This window comes from Danio aesculapii, chromosome 21 (genome assembly GCF_903798145.1).
Source record: "Danio aesculapii chromosome 21, fDanAes4.1, whole genome shotgun sequence".
Classification (NCBI taxonomy): Eukaryota; Metazoa; Chordata; class Actinopteri; order Cypriniformes; family Danionidae; genus Danio; species Danio aesculapii.
The window spans coordinates 21,507,133-21,526,350 of NC_079455.1; the positions used below are offsets into that span (position 1 = coordinate 21,507,133).

At 37.1% G+C, this 19,218-nt stretch overlaps 1 protein-coding gene across 4 annotated transcripts in view; it reads right to left on the reverse strand.

Annotated features, from left to right (window-relative positions):
• The window catches only part of cadm1a (cell adhesion molecule 1a), a 508,053-nt gene that overhangs the window by 106,753 nt on the left and 382,082 nt on the right, over nt 1-19,218 (reverse strand). For all 4 annotated transcript variants that reach the window (XM_056446059.1, XM_056446061.1, XM_056446060.1 and 1 more), the window contains 2 exons: nt 11,488-11,640; nt 5,915-6,052 (listed from right to left, as the gene is read on the reverse strand). In XM_056446059.1, the coding sequence (XP_056302034.1) occupies nt 5,915-6,052; nt 11,488-11,640 (291 nt within the window). The remainder of the gene's footprint in view (nt 1-5,914; nt 6,053-11,487; nt 11,641-19,218) is intronic.

The window sequence follows — 19,218 nt, forward strand, 5'->3', positions numbered from 1 at the left end:
AAAATGAAAAATAAATAAATAAAATAAAAATAAAATAAAATAATATGAAAATAAAATAAAATATCAATAAAAATAAAATAAAATAAAATGAAAAATAAATAAATAAAATGAAAATAAAATAAATTAATATGAAAATAAAATAAAACAAAATAAAATAATATGAAAATAAAATTAAATTAAAATAAAATAAAACAAAATAAAATAATATGAAAATAAAATAAAATTAAATTAAAATAAAATAAAATAAAACAAAATAAAATAATATGAACATAAAATAAAATGAAAATAAAATTAAATGAAACAAAATAAAATAATATGAACATAAAATAAAATGAAAATAAAATTAAATGAAACAAAATAAAATAATATGAACATAAAATAAAATGAAAATAAAATTAAATGAAACAAAATAAAATAATATGAACATAAAATAAAATGAAAATAAAATGTAATAAAATAAAATAATTCAAGTAATTTTGGAGGAAAGAAACTGAGTGAACAACACTCTATGAAACTAGTTACTGAATAAAAATTTATATATTTTTTCCAATAAAAACAGCGAGTGATGTTTAACAGCAAGTGAACATCAGATTAGCTTAGCCAGTAATTGCCATCTTTCTTTTGCCAATTATTAATAGATTATGTCGATCTTTTACCAACGTTATTAATAATATAAATAATCCACGATGTTAAATAAGAAGGCGCCGCTGTGTAGAAATCTGGACATCTCAATCCTCCAGACGTTTTGTGTAATTTTTTTTCCACAATTTCTTTACTCGAGCATTCATTTCTCCTGCATTCAACATTATCATCAGTGAATGGATATTCAGACAATCATATCTCCAATAAGAGAAGACACAGAGCTCATTGAGAGCCCAGAAGCACGTCTGTATTCTCCCTCACAATGCCACAGTCACTGCTGATAAAGAGATAATCACAGGTCAATCACTGTCATTCACACATTTCTTCATTTCAATAACATCTCCCTTTTTGAAATGCAAAGGAGCTCTGATTAGTCCCAATCTGCAGCGATACAGTGGGCTGAATATCAAAAGAGATCCTGTTCCCCATTGAATTGGCAGCTTTTTTTGCAATCTATAATTTGCTTTTCCCATTATTCACCACCTTCTGATGGTAAAGTCACTCCGTCGAAAAAAGAGGACGGTCTGGAAATCTGAGGCCAAAGCAGTGATTTCTCGAACTTCCTTAAAGACATTAAAAAGCCTGAATCGAGCTATTGTGTTTCAGCTCAGCTTAGTTGGCTAATTGAAATGAGATTATATTTTTTAAGCAATGACACAATGAGCGGGCCGACGCCGTCTGACAGGAGGAAATTAACAAGTCATTGTTTCGCGATGCTCATTCAGCGAGTCTTACGAGACAGGTGTGTATCAACAATAGAGCAGGATGTAAAACAGAAGTACCAAACACGGATAAGACGGCGAAGGTTGTGTATGCGTGAGCGAAAGGGAGAATGAGGTGGTACATCGTGGGGGCGGCTGAGTTTACATTCCGGGGCTGTATGGGTGTAACCTTTAAATGATATTTAAAAAAGCCTGATTATCCTAGAGGTAATTAGGCTGAATGAGGAGGACATTTAATTAAAAATAAATCCGAAAAGGCGCAGGGGCCAAAAGCAATTTCCAGCCAGTGAGTGCCAGTGATGCACTGCCTGTGTCAGGAGAGAGTCCCACGCTTTCTTCAATCGCTTTTCTCCTCCTCCTCCTCCTTCATTCAAACCATTTTCACTCTACAAAAACAGAATATTCATGTCCTGCTGTCCATCTTGCTGAGGCAAACTCGTTCATCTTTAGCAGCGCATTTGTCCAACTGTCCAATAATATATTGATGCTACACAAAACACAAAACAGCATTGACAAACGAACTGAACAATGCTGTGGAAACTCCCAGTGGAGAGAAAGCGGAGACCCCTGACTGAGCTTATCGCTAATTACCAAATGAAAACATCCTTCCTGGACGCCAATTTAGCCGTCTCATTTTGGGGAGCTGTTATTAGGACAGCTTATACGCAGTGATTTGTACATAATACGCAAATTGCCCGTGTCTAGACGGATGCGGGTCAAAGGTACAGACTCTTGCTCACCTTCACTGACTGATATGGAAAATTAGCCGAGCTTCTGTCAAGAGAGTTCGGGTAAGCATATGTTGTAAAAGAGGTGGTGAGTCTTTACTGTAATTACGTCTTCTAAATATATCCAAAGATCAATAGACTACAGTATGTGGAGAAGAGGCACACTAGAAGTCAAAGGTTTGGAGACATCTTAAATAAACTTTGAGTTTCTCGTGATCTTAAAAGCCTTTTGATCTAAAGACTTACGCTTAACTACTTGGAATGAACTGTAGACAAATATATTGCACTTAGAATTGATGTACAAAACACCAATATTCATAGTTTGGAGTGTCAACAAGCCTTACTAGAGGAAACTCCATCCTGCTCCTCTGTCATTCTCTAGGACTCCATTTCCCATAAACCATTGTATTGATTACTATTCCACCTGTTTATCATCTGGACTGTTTCTCTGTTTACTGTTGTATCTGTTTGTCATTGTCTGAACTATTTAGGACTGTTTACACCTGGCCACATTCAGTATTTTTTTCCGATTGAATAGCTATCTGATTAAAAAAAATGATTCCATTTACATTTGGCCATATTAATCTCTGAGTCTCTGCTGAACAAAAACGATTCCAATCGTATCTATTATTCTCCTGTGCTACATGCAGTTTAACTTGGATATGTCAATTTAATATATGTTATATCTAATCTAATCCTTTTAACTTGTTATTTTTACATAAACATAAGCTATATATCGTATTCGGCATACAAATGATTCTTCATATAGTCTACAGGCTTTGTACTTCACTTGTGTACAAGTTAAATGATTACTGTTATTGCTGCTGAATGAAGCATTTTTTTTCACAGATACGTCAACATGGTTGACATTAATTTGTGTACAATACTCTCCTAAAAACAAAACACTGTATTTGTAATTAAACAAAATGCTCATTTTTTCTATTATTTATCCACCACAATCCTAGAGATGAGGAGCTACTTCATGTGCGTGATGCATCATTGTTGTTAATGTTGCCATTATACATTACTTTAACATTTAAATTTTATCCTTTAATGGTTAATGGCTGCACAAAATTAGAATGAAATGGAAAAATAAAATGAAACAAAAACATCCCAAACTGTGTATATCTGAAAATGTCATATAGCCTATATAGCGCTCTCACATTTATTTATTTATTTATTTATTTCATTTTGGGTGAAGTAAAATTTCCATATATGTGGTTTCAACAACCAGATGCATTCAGATCTGTCCAGTTTAATCTGAAATGCCTCCCAGACCAGAAGTGACCAGGTGTAAGCAGCTCCTTTAGGACTCACTTTCACTCTCACACTTAGCTAAGTCTCATTTGTGCTCCGGCTGACAATTTCAAGCGTTTTCCTAGCATCTTGGACAGTTCCCTGGTTTCTGTGATTGTTTGCTGCATTACCTGACCTTTTGCCTGTTTTATGGATTACCCTTTTTGCCTTGCCTTAGATATTCAACCCTACAGTACATGTTTTGACTTTGCATTCTGTTAATTAAGCTGCATTTGGATTCTCACCTCTGTTGTCATGCCCTGTACATTACAATTAACTTATGTTTAGCAGGTCTCCTACAATAGGTTTCTATGAATCCAAGGTAAGACTTGATCATAAATTACATTCAAAATTACCTAAAATTATTCAATATTTGTCATGTGTCTTAAAAATAATCATCTATTATCATTATTTCTAAGATATAGAAAATATAAACATATAGTAAATAACGTGTTTTTGAACTCTCTTCTTTATTTTAAGCTAATAAATAAAAATAGCACTATTCTCATACAGTGAGTTCAGCCTTGTGATTTGTTTTAAAATTAACCCTATTTAATATTAAAAAATAAATGCTTTGTAGCATTACAAATGTTTTTTTAGTGTATTTTTTTCCCAATGAACATAAATTAGCACAAAATAAGATATATGTAAAGAAGGTTGAGTTCCATGATATTTCCCTACTGTGGAAGTCAATGGCTACTTCTTCAAAATATCTTCTATTGTGCTCAACAGACGGAACTAACTCAAACAGGTTTGAAACAATAATAGGGAGAATAAATGATGACAGAAGTTCAATTTTTTGGTGAACTGCCCTTTTAAAAAGACTTAGTTTAAATGGCTAGTTCACTCAAAACTGAAGATTCGCTCATCATATACTCCATTTGACACCATTGACTTTCAATGGTATTTGTTTTATAAATGTCAACATATATTTTTTAAATAGAAAGAGAATAAAGAAACTCATAAAGGTTTGGAATAATTTGAGGTTGAGTACATTTAAATTTAGGGTCTGCCTTTAACTAACACTGTTGATCAATCTAGTGTGAGATTATGCTGAAAAAAGAAATTTCTTAAAAAAACCCAAATCAAATCTTAGGGTGCTTTCACACCTAGTCGTTTGTTTTAGAACCTGGTTCATTTGCCCACTTAGCATGGTTTGTCTGGCATATGTGAAACCCGCAATCGCGATCGGATCCACGCCAAATCAATCAGTCCGTGATCACCTGAATGAGGTGGTCTTAGCTCGATTGAAACGAACTCTGGAGCGGATCGATTGTAGTGAGAAAGCAATGTGATCTAACGAACCAGGCAATATCACAGTGTATTATGGTTATGTAATAGCCATATATATGGCTATATAAAGAGTGCATGATGAGTAGGGCAGAATGTCAATCCTACCGGTAAATGTGCATTTCATGTAGAATATGAAAGTGAATGCATGCTGGACTATAACAGAATGCTGTTTATTTGACAGGAAAATTGACCGAAATTAACATCTGATCATTTTTCCATATGTTAATCTTATTATAGTTTGCATTTGTACTATTGTTTAGTTAATTTAGTCATGCACATTGATCTGCTTAATGGTTTGACTGCAGTTTCGCTTCACCTTTTATTTCTCTCTATAATTTAAGCATAAAATGCATAATTCAGCCAATGTTTTTTTATATATATATTGATTGATTCAATAGATTTTCACAAAACTTGACAACTGAAATGAGGCTATAAAAGAGAAAGTCTTACCTCTCTGATTTATATTTGGTGACGATGTATGTGGGTGTCAAAATTAAAGTGCACATTTTTGCTTATAATGTCTTATTTCTCTTCATCATAAATTAAAACAACAATGCATGATAGCTGAGCGGAATCCATGGAACTCTGAAAAATAAACCCTGAAACTGACCAATGTGAGGAGAATGTACTCGCACGTGACTTGTTTTATCTGTTTTGGTCCATTTAGAAAGTTTGCCGTGTGAAAACGAACCGCACCAAGAACAAACATAAACATTGTAACAACTTGAATATCTGTTCTGTTTCGGAACAAAACAATCGATCTACAGGTGTGAAAGCACCCTTACTGACCTCAAAATTTAAAACAGGATAATACTTTAGTTTAAGTAACAATTCATATTACTTACTACTGGCTTATTACCTGCCTAATAATAAGATATTACTCCTTATTAGCACTTAAAATATGAACTTATTTTAATTTCCTAACTAATCCTAACTAATACCTAAACCCAACTACTAACTTACTAATTATTAATAAGCAGCTATTTAGTAGTTAATTAGAGCTAAAAGTCTTAGTTAATGGTTTGTTAATTGTACATTAAAATAAAGTGTGACCTAAAACAGTAGTATAACTAAGCATTATGTAAATATAACATTGCCTAAGGCTAGTACTAATCAATGTAATTGTAAAATGTTTTAAACTGAAGTATCGTTTTTCCAATACATAAAGCATGAAAGGAACAAACCTGGTAAACGGCAAGTTTGTTTGTGTTTACACAATGTGACTTGACCCACCCTGTAGCTCTTTGTCTCCTTTCATCCATCTGATGGTTGCGGCGGGTTTGCTGCCCATGGAGGTGCAGGTTATCTCTGTCTCGTTGCCCTCGCTGACGATGTCCTCGCGGGACTCTATGATTGGGTTTCCTGGTGGGACTGAGAAAAGACAGACAGATTTTACAAGGCGCTCTGTAAATCAAGCACCACTACAGTCTCATTCAGCCCAGGGTGCAGTGATGGCCGAGACCGACACTAACACTGAAGAATGGACACATCAGAGAAAATAAAGTAAAAGAGTGAACCGTGATGAAGTATGTACTCTAATGAGTCGACGATCGCTGGTGAAACATCTTATGCAACAGAAAGCAATACATCCAGTTGACTAGAACAAATCTGTTGGAACATTCTGCCCCGACCTGGATAATTGGGAATGTTCACAGGCATATCTTAACAAAGAAACATTATCAGTGAAAAGATTGGAATAATTAGGATAATTGGTACACTTCTGTGTACCAACAATGTTTTTCATTTATCAGAATTACAATATAAACAACACAATTCCTAAATATCTTTGATCTTTACCACAGTCTCCGGTCTGACATATTATACTTATACTAACCGGCCTCTTTATTAGGTACACCTTACTAGTACCGGGTTGGAACCCCTTTTGCCTTCAGAACTGCCTTAATCCTTCGTGGCATAGATTCAACAAGCTACTGGAAATATTCCTGAGAGATTTTGGTCCATATTGACATGAGAGCATCACTCAGTTGCTGCAGATTTGTTGGCTGCTCATCCATGATGCGAATCTCTCGTTCCACCACATCCCAAAGGTGCTCAGTTGGATCGAGTTCTGGTGACTGTGGAGGTCATTTGAGTACAGTGAACTCATTGTCATGTTCAAGAAACCAGTCTGAGATGATTTGTATTGTATGACATGACGCTTTATCCTGCTGGAAGTAGCCCTCAGAAGATGGGTGGTCATAAAGAGATGGACATGGTCAGCAACAATACTTAGGTAGGTTGGGGTGTTGACATGATGCTCAGTTGGTACTAGGGGGCCAAAAGTGTGCCAAAAAAATTCCCCCACACCATTACACCACCACCATCAGCCTGAACTGTTGATACAAGGAAGGATGGATTTACACTTTCATGTTGCTGACGTCAAGTTCTGACCCTACCATCCGAATATAGCAGCCGAAATCGAGACTCATCAGACCAGGCAACATTTTTCCAATCTTCTATTGTCCAATTTTGGTGAGCCTGTGTGAATTGTAGCCTCAGTTTCCTGTTCTTAGCTGACAGGAGTGGCACCTGGTGTGACCTTCTGCTGCTGTGTTGTGCATTCAGAGATTCTCTTCTGTATACCTCGGTTGTAACGAGTGCTTATTTGAGTTACAGTTTCCTTTCTATAATGTCGAACCAGTTTGGCCATTCTCCTCTAACCTCTGGCATCAACAAGGCATTTGCGCCCACAAAACTGCCGTCACTGGGTATTTTCTCTCTTCCGGACCATTCTCTGTAAGCCCTAGAGATGGTTGTGCGTGAAAATTACAGTAGATCAGCAGTTTCTGAAATACTGAAATTCCAGCCCATCTGGCCCCAACAACCATGCCACGTTCAAAGTCACTTAAATCACCTTTCTTCCCCATACTTATGCTCGGTTTGAACTGCAGCTGATCATCTTGACCGTATCTACATGCCTAAATGCAGTGAGTTGCTGCCATGGGACACTAGTTGGACAGGTGTAATAAAGGTCTAATAAAGTGGCCGATGAGTGTATATGATGATTTGGAAGCCATGATGACCAATTATTAACATCAGTGGTTATATAATGTTTTTGCTGCGATTGTATTTTGGAAACTGTAATTAGTATTTAGGATTGTTTACTGTAACAAATGGTATGATCCAACATAAGCTTTACTTAAAAAAAAAAAAATAAATAAATAAAATAAGCTATCCATATGTGTCCATGCCTTCCTCTGGTCTATTCCAATTTCACTTCTCATCCTCATGTATACTCCACCCTCTTGTGTTTACTACTAAATTTTTCTATTAATTCTAAAATATGTTACTTCTCAGTTGTATTATATAAGATAGTAAATCTATATTCTTTTACATTTTAACAACGTTTTACAATGGCATCACGGTGGTGCAGGGGGTAGCACAATCACCTCTCACAGCAAGAAGGTCACTGGTTCAAGCCTCAGCTGGGTCAGTTGGCATTTCTGTGTGGAGTTTGCATGTTCTCCCCGTGTTCGGGTGGGTTTCCTCCGGGTACTCCGGTTTCCCCTACAGTCCACACACATGTGGTACAGGTGAATTGGGTAGGCTAAAATTGTCGCTAGTGTATGTGTGTGAATGAGTGTGTATGTGGATTGCAGCTGGATAGGCATCCATATATGCTGAAAATCATATGCTGGATAAGTTGGCGGTTCATTCCGCTGTGGTGACCCATGATTAATAAAGAGACTAAGCTGAAAAGAAAATGAATGAATGATTAACATTTTATAATATTGCCAGTTGTAAAATTTTCTAATTCAGCAATACTTATTTCCAGGAGGCTCAACATCTAAAAAAACAAATCAAAAACCTTTCCAACAATCTATTATAAATGTGGAGTGTTTTTTTACGGACAGAATAATTCAAAGGTAGAGGTTTCTCATTCTCCCCGAGCAGCAGGCTTTTATTCAAGCATTACGCTCCATCTTGGGCGTCTGAAGCTCTGGAAACAGCCACTCGACGCCATTCAGTGCTGCCTCAATACCCACCCGCACTAAACTGTGCTCTTGAATAATCACTTTTAAGTGCGGCTGATTTTTCCATGCAGTTATGTCAAGACGCACAACGCATTGCATGTACCGAAGACACACATGCACAAACACATAAACAATAATTCCACTGAATGGGCCCAACATGCAGCTGAGTCCTCTAAGAAAGTAGCAGGTGAAGTGTTTGTTGAATTGTTAGAGGGCTTTTAGCAGCCCCTCTAAACCTCACTGACAGTATTTGTGTATGCATCTGTGTGTGTGTGTGTGTGTGTGTGTGTGTGTGTGTATATGGATGTGTGTGTGTGTGTGTGTTAGCAGACCCCTTCTAAAATATGAATGAGCCAGTGCTCAGGATCTGGCTTGGCTGTGTCTCAGCCCTTCTGTTAGGTGAGGATGAATGGCTATATCTTGATTCTACACTGCTGCAGCATCTCATAAAAGCTGCTCCACTCGGGTGATTGATCATAAAAGGATTTCACAGGAAACAAAGAAGCCCTGCATGTGTTTGTTTTTGTCTGTGGGTGTTTGTTTAGGCACCGAGTGCCTTCTGGGAAATCAGATGGACAAAACAACAGTCTCCGGTTTGTCTACAGGGGTTCTCAACCTTAGGTTCATGACCCTACCTGGAAGTGAGTGTGAGTGTGTGTGTGTGTGTGTGTGTGTGTGTTACTCATATATAGTAACTAACTACAGTTACCAGTTACTTCATTTAAAAAGTAACTCTGTTACTTTATTGATTGATTACACCAAAAAGTAATGCATTACTGTTAAAAGTCATTTTTAATGCTCCCATTGATGCTCTTATAATGTCACTTAAGTGCTGCATGGAGAATACACTGTTGATCAGCTTCACAGTTTTAATTCATTTGCATTCTCACAACTAAAACACAACACAAACTTACATAAAGTCCTTTTTAAACACTAATTTATTTAAGTCAAATCAGCAGTACACAAATGAAAATATCACAAGGTTATAAACTAGCTAAATAACATATTCAGAATACAAAAAGCAAAAACTAAAGATACTTCAGCATCATAAATGTTTGTATTTAACCCTTAAACATGTTCCTTCACAGCTTGAGTATGAAAATAGCAAAAATATACAACAAACACAAAACCTTTATGAAATAAATCAATTAATTTTCATTCAGAATCAATTTGGTGAAACTCAGCACCAAAAAAAATATGCTATTCTAGGCAACCACAAATGTTGTGCATTCTGAACAAAACAAAAACATAGATCTGCTCCAAAATCAAATCTATGAGCAATTTTCAAACTAACCACAAATTAAATGTGGTGTGTCAACAACTTAAGGAAAGTAAGCTGTGTATACTCAAAGTGCAAAATCTTCTGTTGTATAACAGCTATAAATATATGTAAAACAATTAAAAGTAAATCACTGCATTTTTCTGAGCTTATTTATTTCTGTGCTTATTTATATAAAAAAACAAACATAGTAGTGTTAGCAATAGTAATTAATAATAGTAATGATAATAGTCTGTCGTTCTCTCGCGCACACACATTCGGCCTAGCTCGCGCGATTTTGGTCACGCTCGCGAGCACACTTGACCTTTCTCGTGCATACCTGGTCTCTCTGCTTTCGCTTTACTTTTGTCCAATCTGGCATCTCATACACAACATGTCTTCTTTACAGTGGATAGTTGGCATCCACCAATCCCACAATGCTTTGTCGCTGTAAACAGGAAGATGTAGGCTAGACTGCAGCCAAAATTAATTAATTTACCAAGTAACGGACAAACGCATCATATTGCTAATCCTTACTTTGTAGCACAATTTACTTAATTTTTTTTTGTAACCAAATCCTCAGCTCAAGTATGCAACCGCACTCCCCTAGACTGCCAGGGATTGTAACATTTTTCAACTGATTCATCAAATTTACTCTTATCTGGTGCATCACTTGTGATCATAAAAAACCCTATTGCAACCAAATGACCGTAAACTATTTTCTTCACAGTCTTTTTCAGAAATTTGGAAATACACAGCAATTTCAAAAAGATCTTTATATATGAAAATGTATGAAATTGTTCTATCAAAGGATTAATAAGAAACGTTTCCAAATTGACGCCATATTGAACTGTCACTCAACAACTAACTAGAAGCAATAGACAACTCTTAACCAAACTCACTTCTTTGCAACTTTTTCTTTAGTAAACTAATTTCAGCGAAAACCAACAGACAAACGCATCATATTGTATCATAACAGATTTAATATATTTTAAAAGTACACAGTAATACATTATTAGTTATCAGTAACACATTATTATTACTAGTAACGCATTATTGCCCAACACTGGTAAAATCTTTTGCACTTTTAGCCGAATACAAGTATCTTGATAAATATCTAGTAAAATATTATCAGACCCCCTTGTTTTCCCAATTCCACGATCGCTGAATCCAATGCAAAATCAACTAAAATTCGCACATTTTTTCAATCATGCAAAATTCTTAATTAAATGCAAAATAATCGCAAAAAAAATTTAAATAATCTCATAAAACATCAAATTCCAAAGCATATAATCAAAATACACTTATTTCAGTTTGCAATTAATTGTTTTACATGATTTATAGACGTTGCATAGGCCTATGCAGCGCACGTGATCTATTTGAGTGTCTCTCGAAAAATTACATCTCACCTGCACCCTCACAATCTTAACATCACATTGAAGGGGGGTGGGGTGGTGAATCATTATTCATGATACATGGATTGTGCATCTAAACAGGGTCTAATGCAGTATGCCAAAACTACGGACTGCAAAGAAAGTGTACATACAGTGTGTAGTGTAGATGTGAGCTCATACTTAGCACAGTGATGTCGGCGTAGGCTTCCTGTGGAGGGTCTGTGTAGAGCTGGCACACGTATCTGCCCTCGTCTGATAGAGACACGTTGGATAACGATACACGAAGCTCGTTGTCTGAGAAATTGACCAGCTGGAATCGAGCATCTTTCAGGGCTGCGGAGTCAACAGAGAAAGAGAGCAGATGATAGAATGAAAAGTCACATCTTCACACTCCACTTCCATTTCAAGCAACAAAAGAAACATGCAGGAGATAATTAGCAGTATTTTTTTTCCCATTTGAAGGCTAGATTGCGTTTCCGCTGAGAAAAGAAAATCAGCCATATGCTCCTTTTAAGCTATTGCTTATATACAACACCAGGGGAGTCAAGCAAATGGGGAAGGTGCGATATAGTCTTCAGATTAGCTGAAAGCTGCTCCATGGGAGTAAGTGAAGTGATTGAGATTGCTTTACACTCAGAAACACCAACACGTCTATTTCTGGAATCATCCGACCTGAGCTTTATATCACTGGGGTTTGAAATAGGGACAGTGGCCATGGGACGTGCCATGCTGGACCACTCTGACACTCAAGTGCAGTTTCATTTTAACACCTAGTAGAAAAAAAAAACCTTCTAGCTTTGTGGTGAGCAGGTATCATACGTGGGTGCTTTATGGCCACTTTTGGCTCTATGGACTTTTAGCGACTATAAACAAATAGAAATCCAAATGTTAATATCCATGATGGTAGTATGCCTGAGATATTATTTAGCTTGTATTAATAGTCATTTTATTTTATTTTTATATTAATGTAGATTAGATAGGATGTCATTGACGTTGAAGATTGATTTTTCATATCTTTTGTTTATTAGATTAGATTAGATTAGAGGGGATTTGTTGTGAATATTAGTAAGACTGTTTGGTTTTGTTTGGTTCTTTTCTTTAGCGCCACCCATAGCCAGTCTTTCTAACATTTCGTTGGTATTGTCTCTTGTATATACTGTATATCTCGCACTCACTGATTCACCATCACTTTTTGTAAATTAATCACTATCATTTTTTCACTAATTCTTGTTGTCCATCCTTACTTTGTAGCACAATTTACTTTAGTTTTTTATGTAACCAAATCCTCAGCTCAAAAATGCAACCGCACTCCCCTAGACTGCCAGGGATTGTAACATTTTTCAACTGATTCATCAAATCAGAATTAATTCAAAGGATTAATAAGAAACGTTTCCAAATTGACGCCATATTGAACTGTCACTAAACAACTAACTAGAAGCAATAGACAACTCTTAACCAAACTCACTTCTTTGCAACTTTTATATATATATATAATTATTAAAAAATTGTAATTCATTTTAGTTCAATGGAATTTTATAAAGTTACATATTCACTGGGACTGGCCATCGGTAGCACTGGTAGTATTCCCAGTAGCCTGGCAACTGATTTGACCTGCTCCATGCTGTTCCTCAGCCAATGATGGTTCATTTACCAAATGAAAGCCTGGGTGAGTGTGGAATTTTGTTACAGTCTACCCCTACAGTATACAGTGTGTCCCGGTATACCCCTGTACAGAATGCTGTACTAAAGGACGGTACAAATGAAATGATAAAAACTGTATTCAGTAACATACAGGTAAACATTTTAGGTAATGTAATCTGGCTATATTTTGGATTACTTTCAACTTGTTTATCACAGCGATTTCACATTAACTGTTTTCACATTAACAGAGAAGTGTCTGGCTGCAGACTTGCCCTTGCACTATTGCATTAGCATATATATCTAAAACACAATGAGAATGAAAATACAATTCATTCCTTGTTGAAACAACAAGTGTAATCTTATTATATAATATTATAATTACATTATATTTAGTCAGGGTTTCCCAAACTGTGGGTCTATGAAGGATCTGCAGGGAGTTGGGTAGACCTTGAGAAAATCCTAATTGAGTGGCATTACATGGTTGACTGGCCAAAGCAATAGGGCATCAGAGATCTGACTGTGACACAATAATACTGTGTTTTCCCACACCATTTAAAAAGGTCTGGAAGTTTAACCATTGCAAACTAGATCTCAAAAATGGTGAGTGAGTGAGTAGAGGTTAGAGACAATGAGTAAAGACCAATCAGGAACAGTTTTACAGATGGAGGATTAAACTGAATTGGAATTGAAGGCTAAATTGACAGCTAGTGCACGTCAGTTGTTCTTAAGTTCATATATTATTGGGTTTACTGTCATGTATGCAGAATTTTCTCCTTTTTTTCTCTACACACACATATATATATATATATATATATATATATATATATATATATATATATATATATATATATATATATATATATATATATACAACAATTGTGTGTCTCATTTAATTGGATGAACCAGCTTTTAAAGTGGGCCACTGTCACCCTGGCCTGTATTTAGCCTCGCTACTACACAAGAGCCTTTAAAAATAGGCTAAATAAACGCAGGTATAGTACAAAGTTCCAATATGACTTCATATATGCTGAATAATGCTTGTATCCAACACACCAGTCACTTCCACGCTTAAAAGCGGATCAAGCTCACTTGAGAATCTCACGTTGATCCTAACTTACGGTTCCCTCTCCTAATTACGCAGAGGAACGGAATCCTTTCGGCCCAGAATAATGAGGAGTCCATTAGGGCTCGCTTTGCCGGTGTGTGAGGCTGAGCGTGAAAAGTAAATGGTGCTGAGTGTAAGAGAGAGAAAGAGAGGGAGAGATTGGCGAAAGAGAGACATGGGCGAAAGAGAGAGATGAAAGCCTGCCGTCTCCCCCATCCCCATCCGCCCCCCACTCGCAGATAAATTCCAGGCCGATCGACAGACCATTTACGACACCGAGAGCACTCGCACGCGTTTGCTCTTGCCCGCAACAGCAGAGTTCAAAGCCGCGTGCAGAAAAAAAGAGAGCGCCATGAATAAATAAATAAAGAAATAAATAAAAGGGGAAATAAATAAAGAAATAATCGGGCATCATTAGAGATTTTTGAGGCGATGGGATCATGAAAGCGGGCCCTGATGGTGCGGGGTGTTGATTGTTCTTGGATCCAGCTGGTTAGCCATGCTCTTTCGCTTTCATTCAAAAGAAAAAGATAGACAGAGACAGCGAGTGAGAGAGAGAAAAAAACCATACCGCTCTACAAGGGCTGTAGACTCTCTGTGAGCCACAAAAGGAAAAAGATCTTCACCGTTCTCTATTTCTTCTACGTGCAAGCCCACTGCGAGAGCGTGCCGCTGCCATCCGCGTGGGAGATGCAAAGTCCATTTCTCTCCCAGATCTGCGCACTCGCACGTGGAAGACCCTGCTGCCAAGGCAAAACATTTCTCACCTTTGATCATGATGTCAGGGCAGCGTAAGCTCAGAGCGAAGATACAAATAAATAAAACATCACGCGCGCGTAGCTTTCACATCTATATTCCGCTGAACACAAGTGTGTGTGTGTGTGTGTGTGTGGTGTTTATTCAGGTACAAGTCTGAGCTTGGGAGCGATACAGCCACATGCTTCGAAAAAAAAAGACGAGAAACAAACGGACCAACAGCAGCGCTGTGATCTCCAGCTGCCATTGTGGTGGTCTTTGTTTTGAAACGGCAAGCAGTGCTGCTTTCATGTAGCCGCCGCGTAATGTGCCACTAATTAGAGCGGCCAGCTTGAAAGCGGGAATGTGGCTGTCAAGGGGAGGGCAGGCAGAAGCTAATGATTTAATTCAATTTATTGATTGGGGAAATGCGAGGATTAAAATGAACTGATAAGGAGCAAGAAGGCAAACGGGTTTATAATCTATTGTGACTGTGCGTCAGGTGGAGAGACAGCAATAATTAGAGCATTATGAAAACATGAATAAGTGTGGTGTCAGCTCTAATGGGGAAAAGAGAGGGCAGGGAACTGGGGAGCCCATATCGGTGAGGCAAATAAAAGCTTGGAAGTAAAGAAAGAACCTTCGATATTCAGAGAAGAACTGAGAAAGGTCACGCATCTACTGAATTTTTGAAGCACTGCTCGCAACCTCCCTGACCCTACTGCTCATGACCTTTGAGCTGATGGTGGGGAAAATGAAAAGCTAGAGTGTCCATGGCAAAAATATGCTTTAAAAAAGAATCATTTTAAAATATGTCAGAGTTTTATGTTAAAAGTTGTGTGCTACAAGCATGCTACATACGTATTATTAACCAAGTAAAAATCTTTTACAATTTTTGACATATTAAAACAGTCATTTAAATACTTAAATTCACAGTTTACAAACTGATTGTAACAATCCTTGTCATAACACGGTTAATTGACAATAGCATTGATATCGTCCTGAAAATTTCATACCAAATTCTCAACATATGAGACTACACACTAATTAATATTTTAGAAAATTATTCATTTATTCATTTTCCTTCAGCTTTAGGCTGATTTATACTTCTGCACCAAGCGCATGCGTATGGTCGCAGTCGCATAGCCCTTGCTGTGGTCGACGCCGACGTGCACATCGTAAAAAATTTAACTACACATCGCAGCAACACGTAGCACAAGCTCTGTGATTGGTCGGCTTGGTAGCTGTGATGAGTGTGGGCGGTGCTAAGAGACACAACCAGTTAGAGCGAGTGTTTACAAGTATCGAGTTCCATGAAGGAGCTCCAGATGAAAACTTCTGTTTTGTGTTTACCTTATGATTATTGTTGTTGCATGTCCGCTGGTTACCACCTCTAAGTAGGTGAATTTTAGTTACTTGTACATTAAGGTAGCGTTCAGAAAAAACAAAACACCCGCGAAAACACTCGACACAGAGGAACATAACATAACCTACTGCCAGCTAGTGTTTCAGAAGTGTTATCGCAGAGCAATACAAACAGCACATAGAAGTATAAACGGTGGGTTACGGCGATCGCTTGACGCAGAAGTATAAACCAGCCTTTAATTCCTTTATTCATCAAGGGTAGCAACAGTGGAATGAACGCCAACTTATCCAGCATTTGTTTTACACAGCGGATTCCCTTCTAGCTGCAACCCAGTACTGGGAAACACCCATACACTCTCATTCACACTCATAAACGGCCAATTTATTTTATTCAATTTACCTATAGCACATGTCTTTGGACTGTGGGGGGAAACCGAAGTACCAGGAGGAAACCCGCGCAAACACGGCGAGAACAAGCAAACTTCAGACAAAGATGCCAACTGGCCCAGCCAAGACTCGGACCAGCAACCTTCTTGCTGTGAGGCAACAGTGCTAACCACTGAATAATAGATTATAAATATTGATATTATTGATATTATTTTATTTTAGTTTTACTTAAATATAGTTTTCAAGGTATTTGTTTCAAATACAAAGGATCATATATTTGCACTAATAAATATTTGAAGTTTCACATCCCTTGGCACCTACATCATACTCAAAATATATACAGTATTGTGCAACTTAAATAATATTTTCAAATCTTAAAAAAAATACTACTACTTTGTTGAAGTGTCACATCACAAGCCATTGCAATCGAACTTTCCTTGTCAAAACAGATCACATGATACTGATATTGATATTTTCCTGATATTTCTGTTACATGCCCAGTACATGTCTCACCCTAACTAATATTTTTTTCATAGTAATTTAAATATAATATAACAATAAGTTATAAATGAATAAATAATGACTATATTTTTAGCTGTCACATGATGACATTTTCAACATGAACCAAATTTTTCTTGTCATAAAAATGTAAACCCAAAGCATCCAAAATGGGCTTTAAGAAATTAAATGACATGTGGTAGCAGGGGGAAAATCTGTTATATAAGAGGACAATACAGTTGCAGGTTTTTAGGTAAACTGCACCAATTATCCATTCCCAATACGATCAGAGTGTCCACTTTGATTTAATATAAACTTTCAACAAGAAATGTATGCAAATAAGATGTTGTAAAAATAATATGCCCTCAGGACATCCAGACTTTTTGCAAAGGAAAGTCAAAACTTTCATAAAAAAGCAAAAAAAAAAAAAAAAAAAAAGCTGCGCATTATGGTCCAAATAACAACAACAACAACATGTCTCACTGTGTACATGCCCTTTGCTGCTTGCTGTAGCATTTTCGGACACAGCGCCGGACACGGTGACAGCGAGAGCTCGCAGGGCCCCAGGAGGTTGTCCCACCGCCATGAGAGAGAGCGCTTCTGTCGGCCAGCTACATCCAGTGCACTGTGGGACTACTGGAGAATGAAGCTCAGCATGGATTCTGCTCCCTTCTGAGGGCGGACTGCCCAGTAAACCAGCTTCCCTGCCTGACACAACCCTTTAAAGCTTATCAACCTAAAAAAAAAGCATGGACAAATGTTTCTGGGCTCTGTGTCTTTCATTTGCTGGGGATTTTTACAAGGCTTTAACCTGTATTATGTTCTCAGGGTTTCATTCAGATAGAGGATGTTTGGGAATGGTGATGCTGGTCTTTAATTCTTGCACAATGACTGTGCGTTGTGGACATATGAGGACAGAAATATATGCAGCGGGCAGCATATACACGAATGGCTCAGGAAATAAAAAGGGGAAGATTACAACACAGCAAGGACAAAAAGACAATGTGAGATAACACTGTCACAGCTTTGTGTCCTCTCAGCATGACACATTGCAGAGAAAATAGGGGACTTAAAATATCATGGTAGCCCACATGCATTGCTACATAGTGGTTTGCGACAAATAAACTCAAAATCTGCCCTACCTTCACTCAGTAGATTCTAAAATCCTCATCTGACATCATTTAAAGGGATAGTTCACCCCAAAAATGTATGTTGTTGATTTGTTTACCTTCATTCCATACTAAGATTTAGGTGGCTTTTATCTTTAGTACAAAATTAACCCTTTCACATGTACGTTTTAAATACTTCTGTGTGACTTTCTTAATGTGATCACTATTTAGAACACATTGCTTTAAAGATTCCACTGAGTTGTGTCAAGCTGTATTTACCATGCAACACTGCAGCCCTGATGAATTATGCATATAATGCTTTTGTTTCATTTTCCGTTGTGTGCAAATATTGACAAACGTCCTAATAAAATGTTCTCTTGGGAACAGAGATGAGGTTTTAAAGGTCAATGTGTACCTTGGCTCTAAGGGTCAAACAACAAAAAATAAGATCAAGAATATTGGTGTTATTCTGGAGTCAAAGATGAGTTTCAATAGTCATGTCAAACCAGTAAATAAATCAGCATACTACCATCTGAAAAACATTGCAAGAATTAGATGCTTTGTTTCCAGTGAAGACTTAGAGAAACTTGTTCATGCTTTTACCACCAGCAGAGTGGATTACTGTAATGGACTCCTCACTGGCCTTCCCAAAAAGACAGTCGGACAGTTGCAGCTTATCAAGAACGCTGCTGCCAGGATTCTGACCAGAACAAGAAAATCAGAGCACATGATCCTGTTCTCAGGACTTAACGCTGGCTCCCAGTTACATTCAGAATAGATTTTAATGTATTATTACTAGTCTATAAATAACTAAATGGCCCCATCTGCTGGAATCAGCTTCCAGAAATGATCAGATGTGCTCCAACATTAGGCAGATTCAAATCAAGACTGAAAACACATCTGTTTAGCTGTGCCTTTACTGAATGAGCACTGTGCTAGGTCTGACAGTTCGCACTATCATGTCTTTCTTTTCTCTTTTATTCTTTCATAACCTGTTTTAATACATTTAATCTGTTTTTATATATGTTTTAATCACTGTTATTATTCTACTGTTGTTTCTTTTATTCCTGT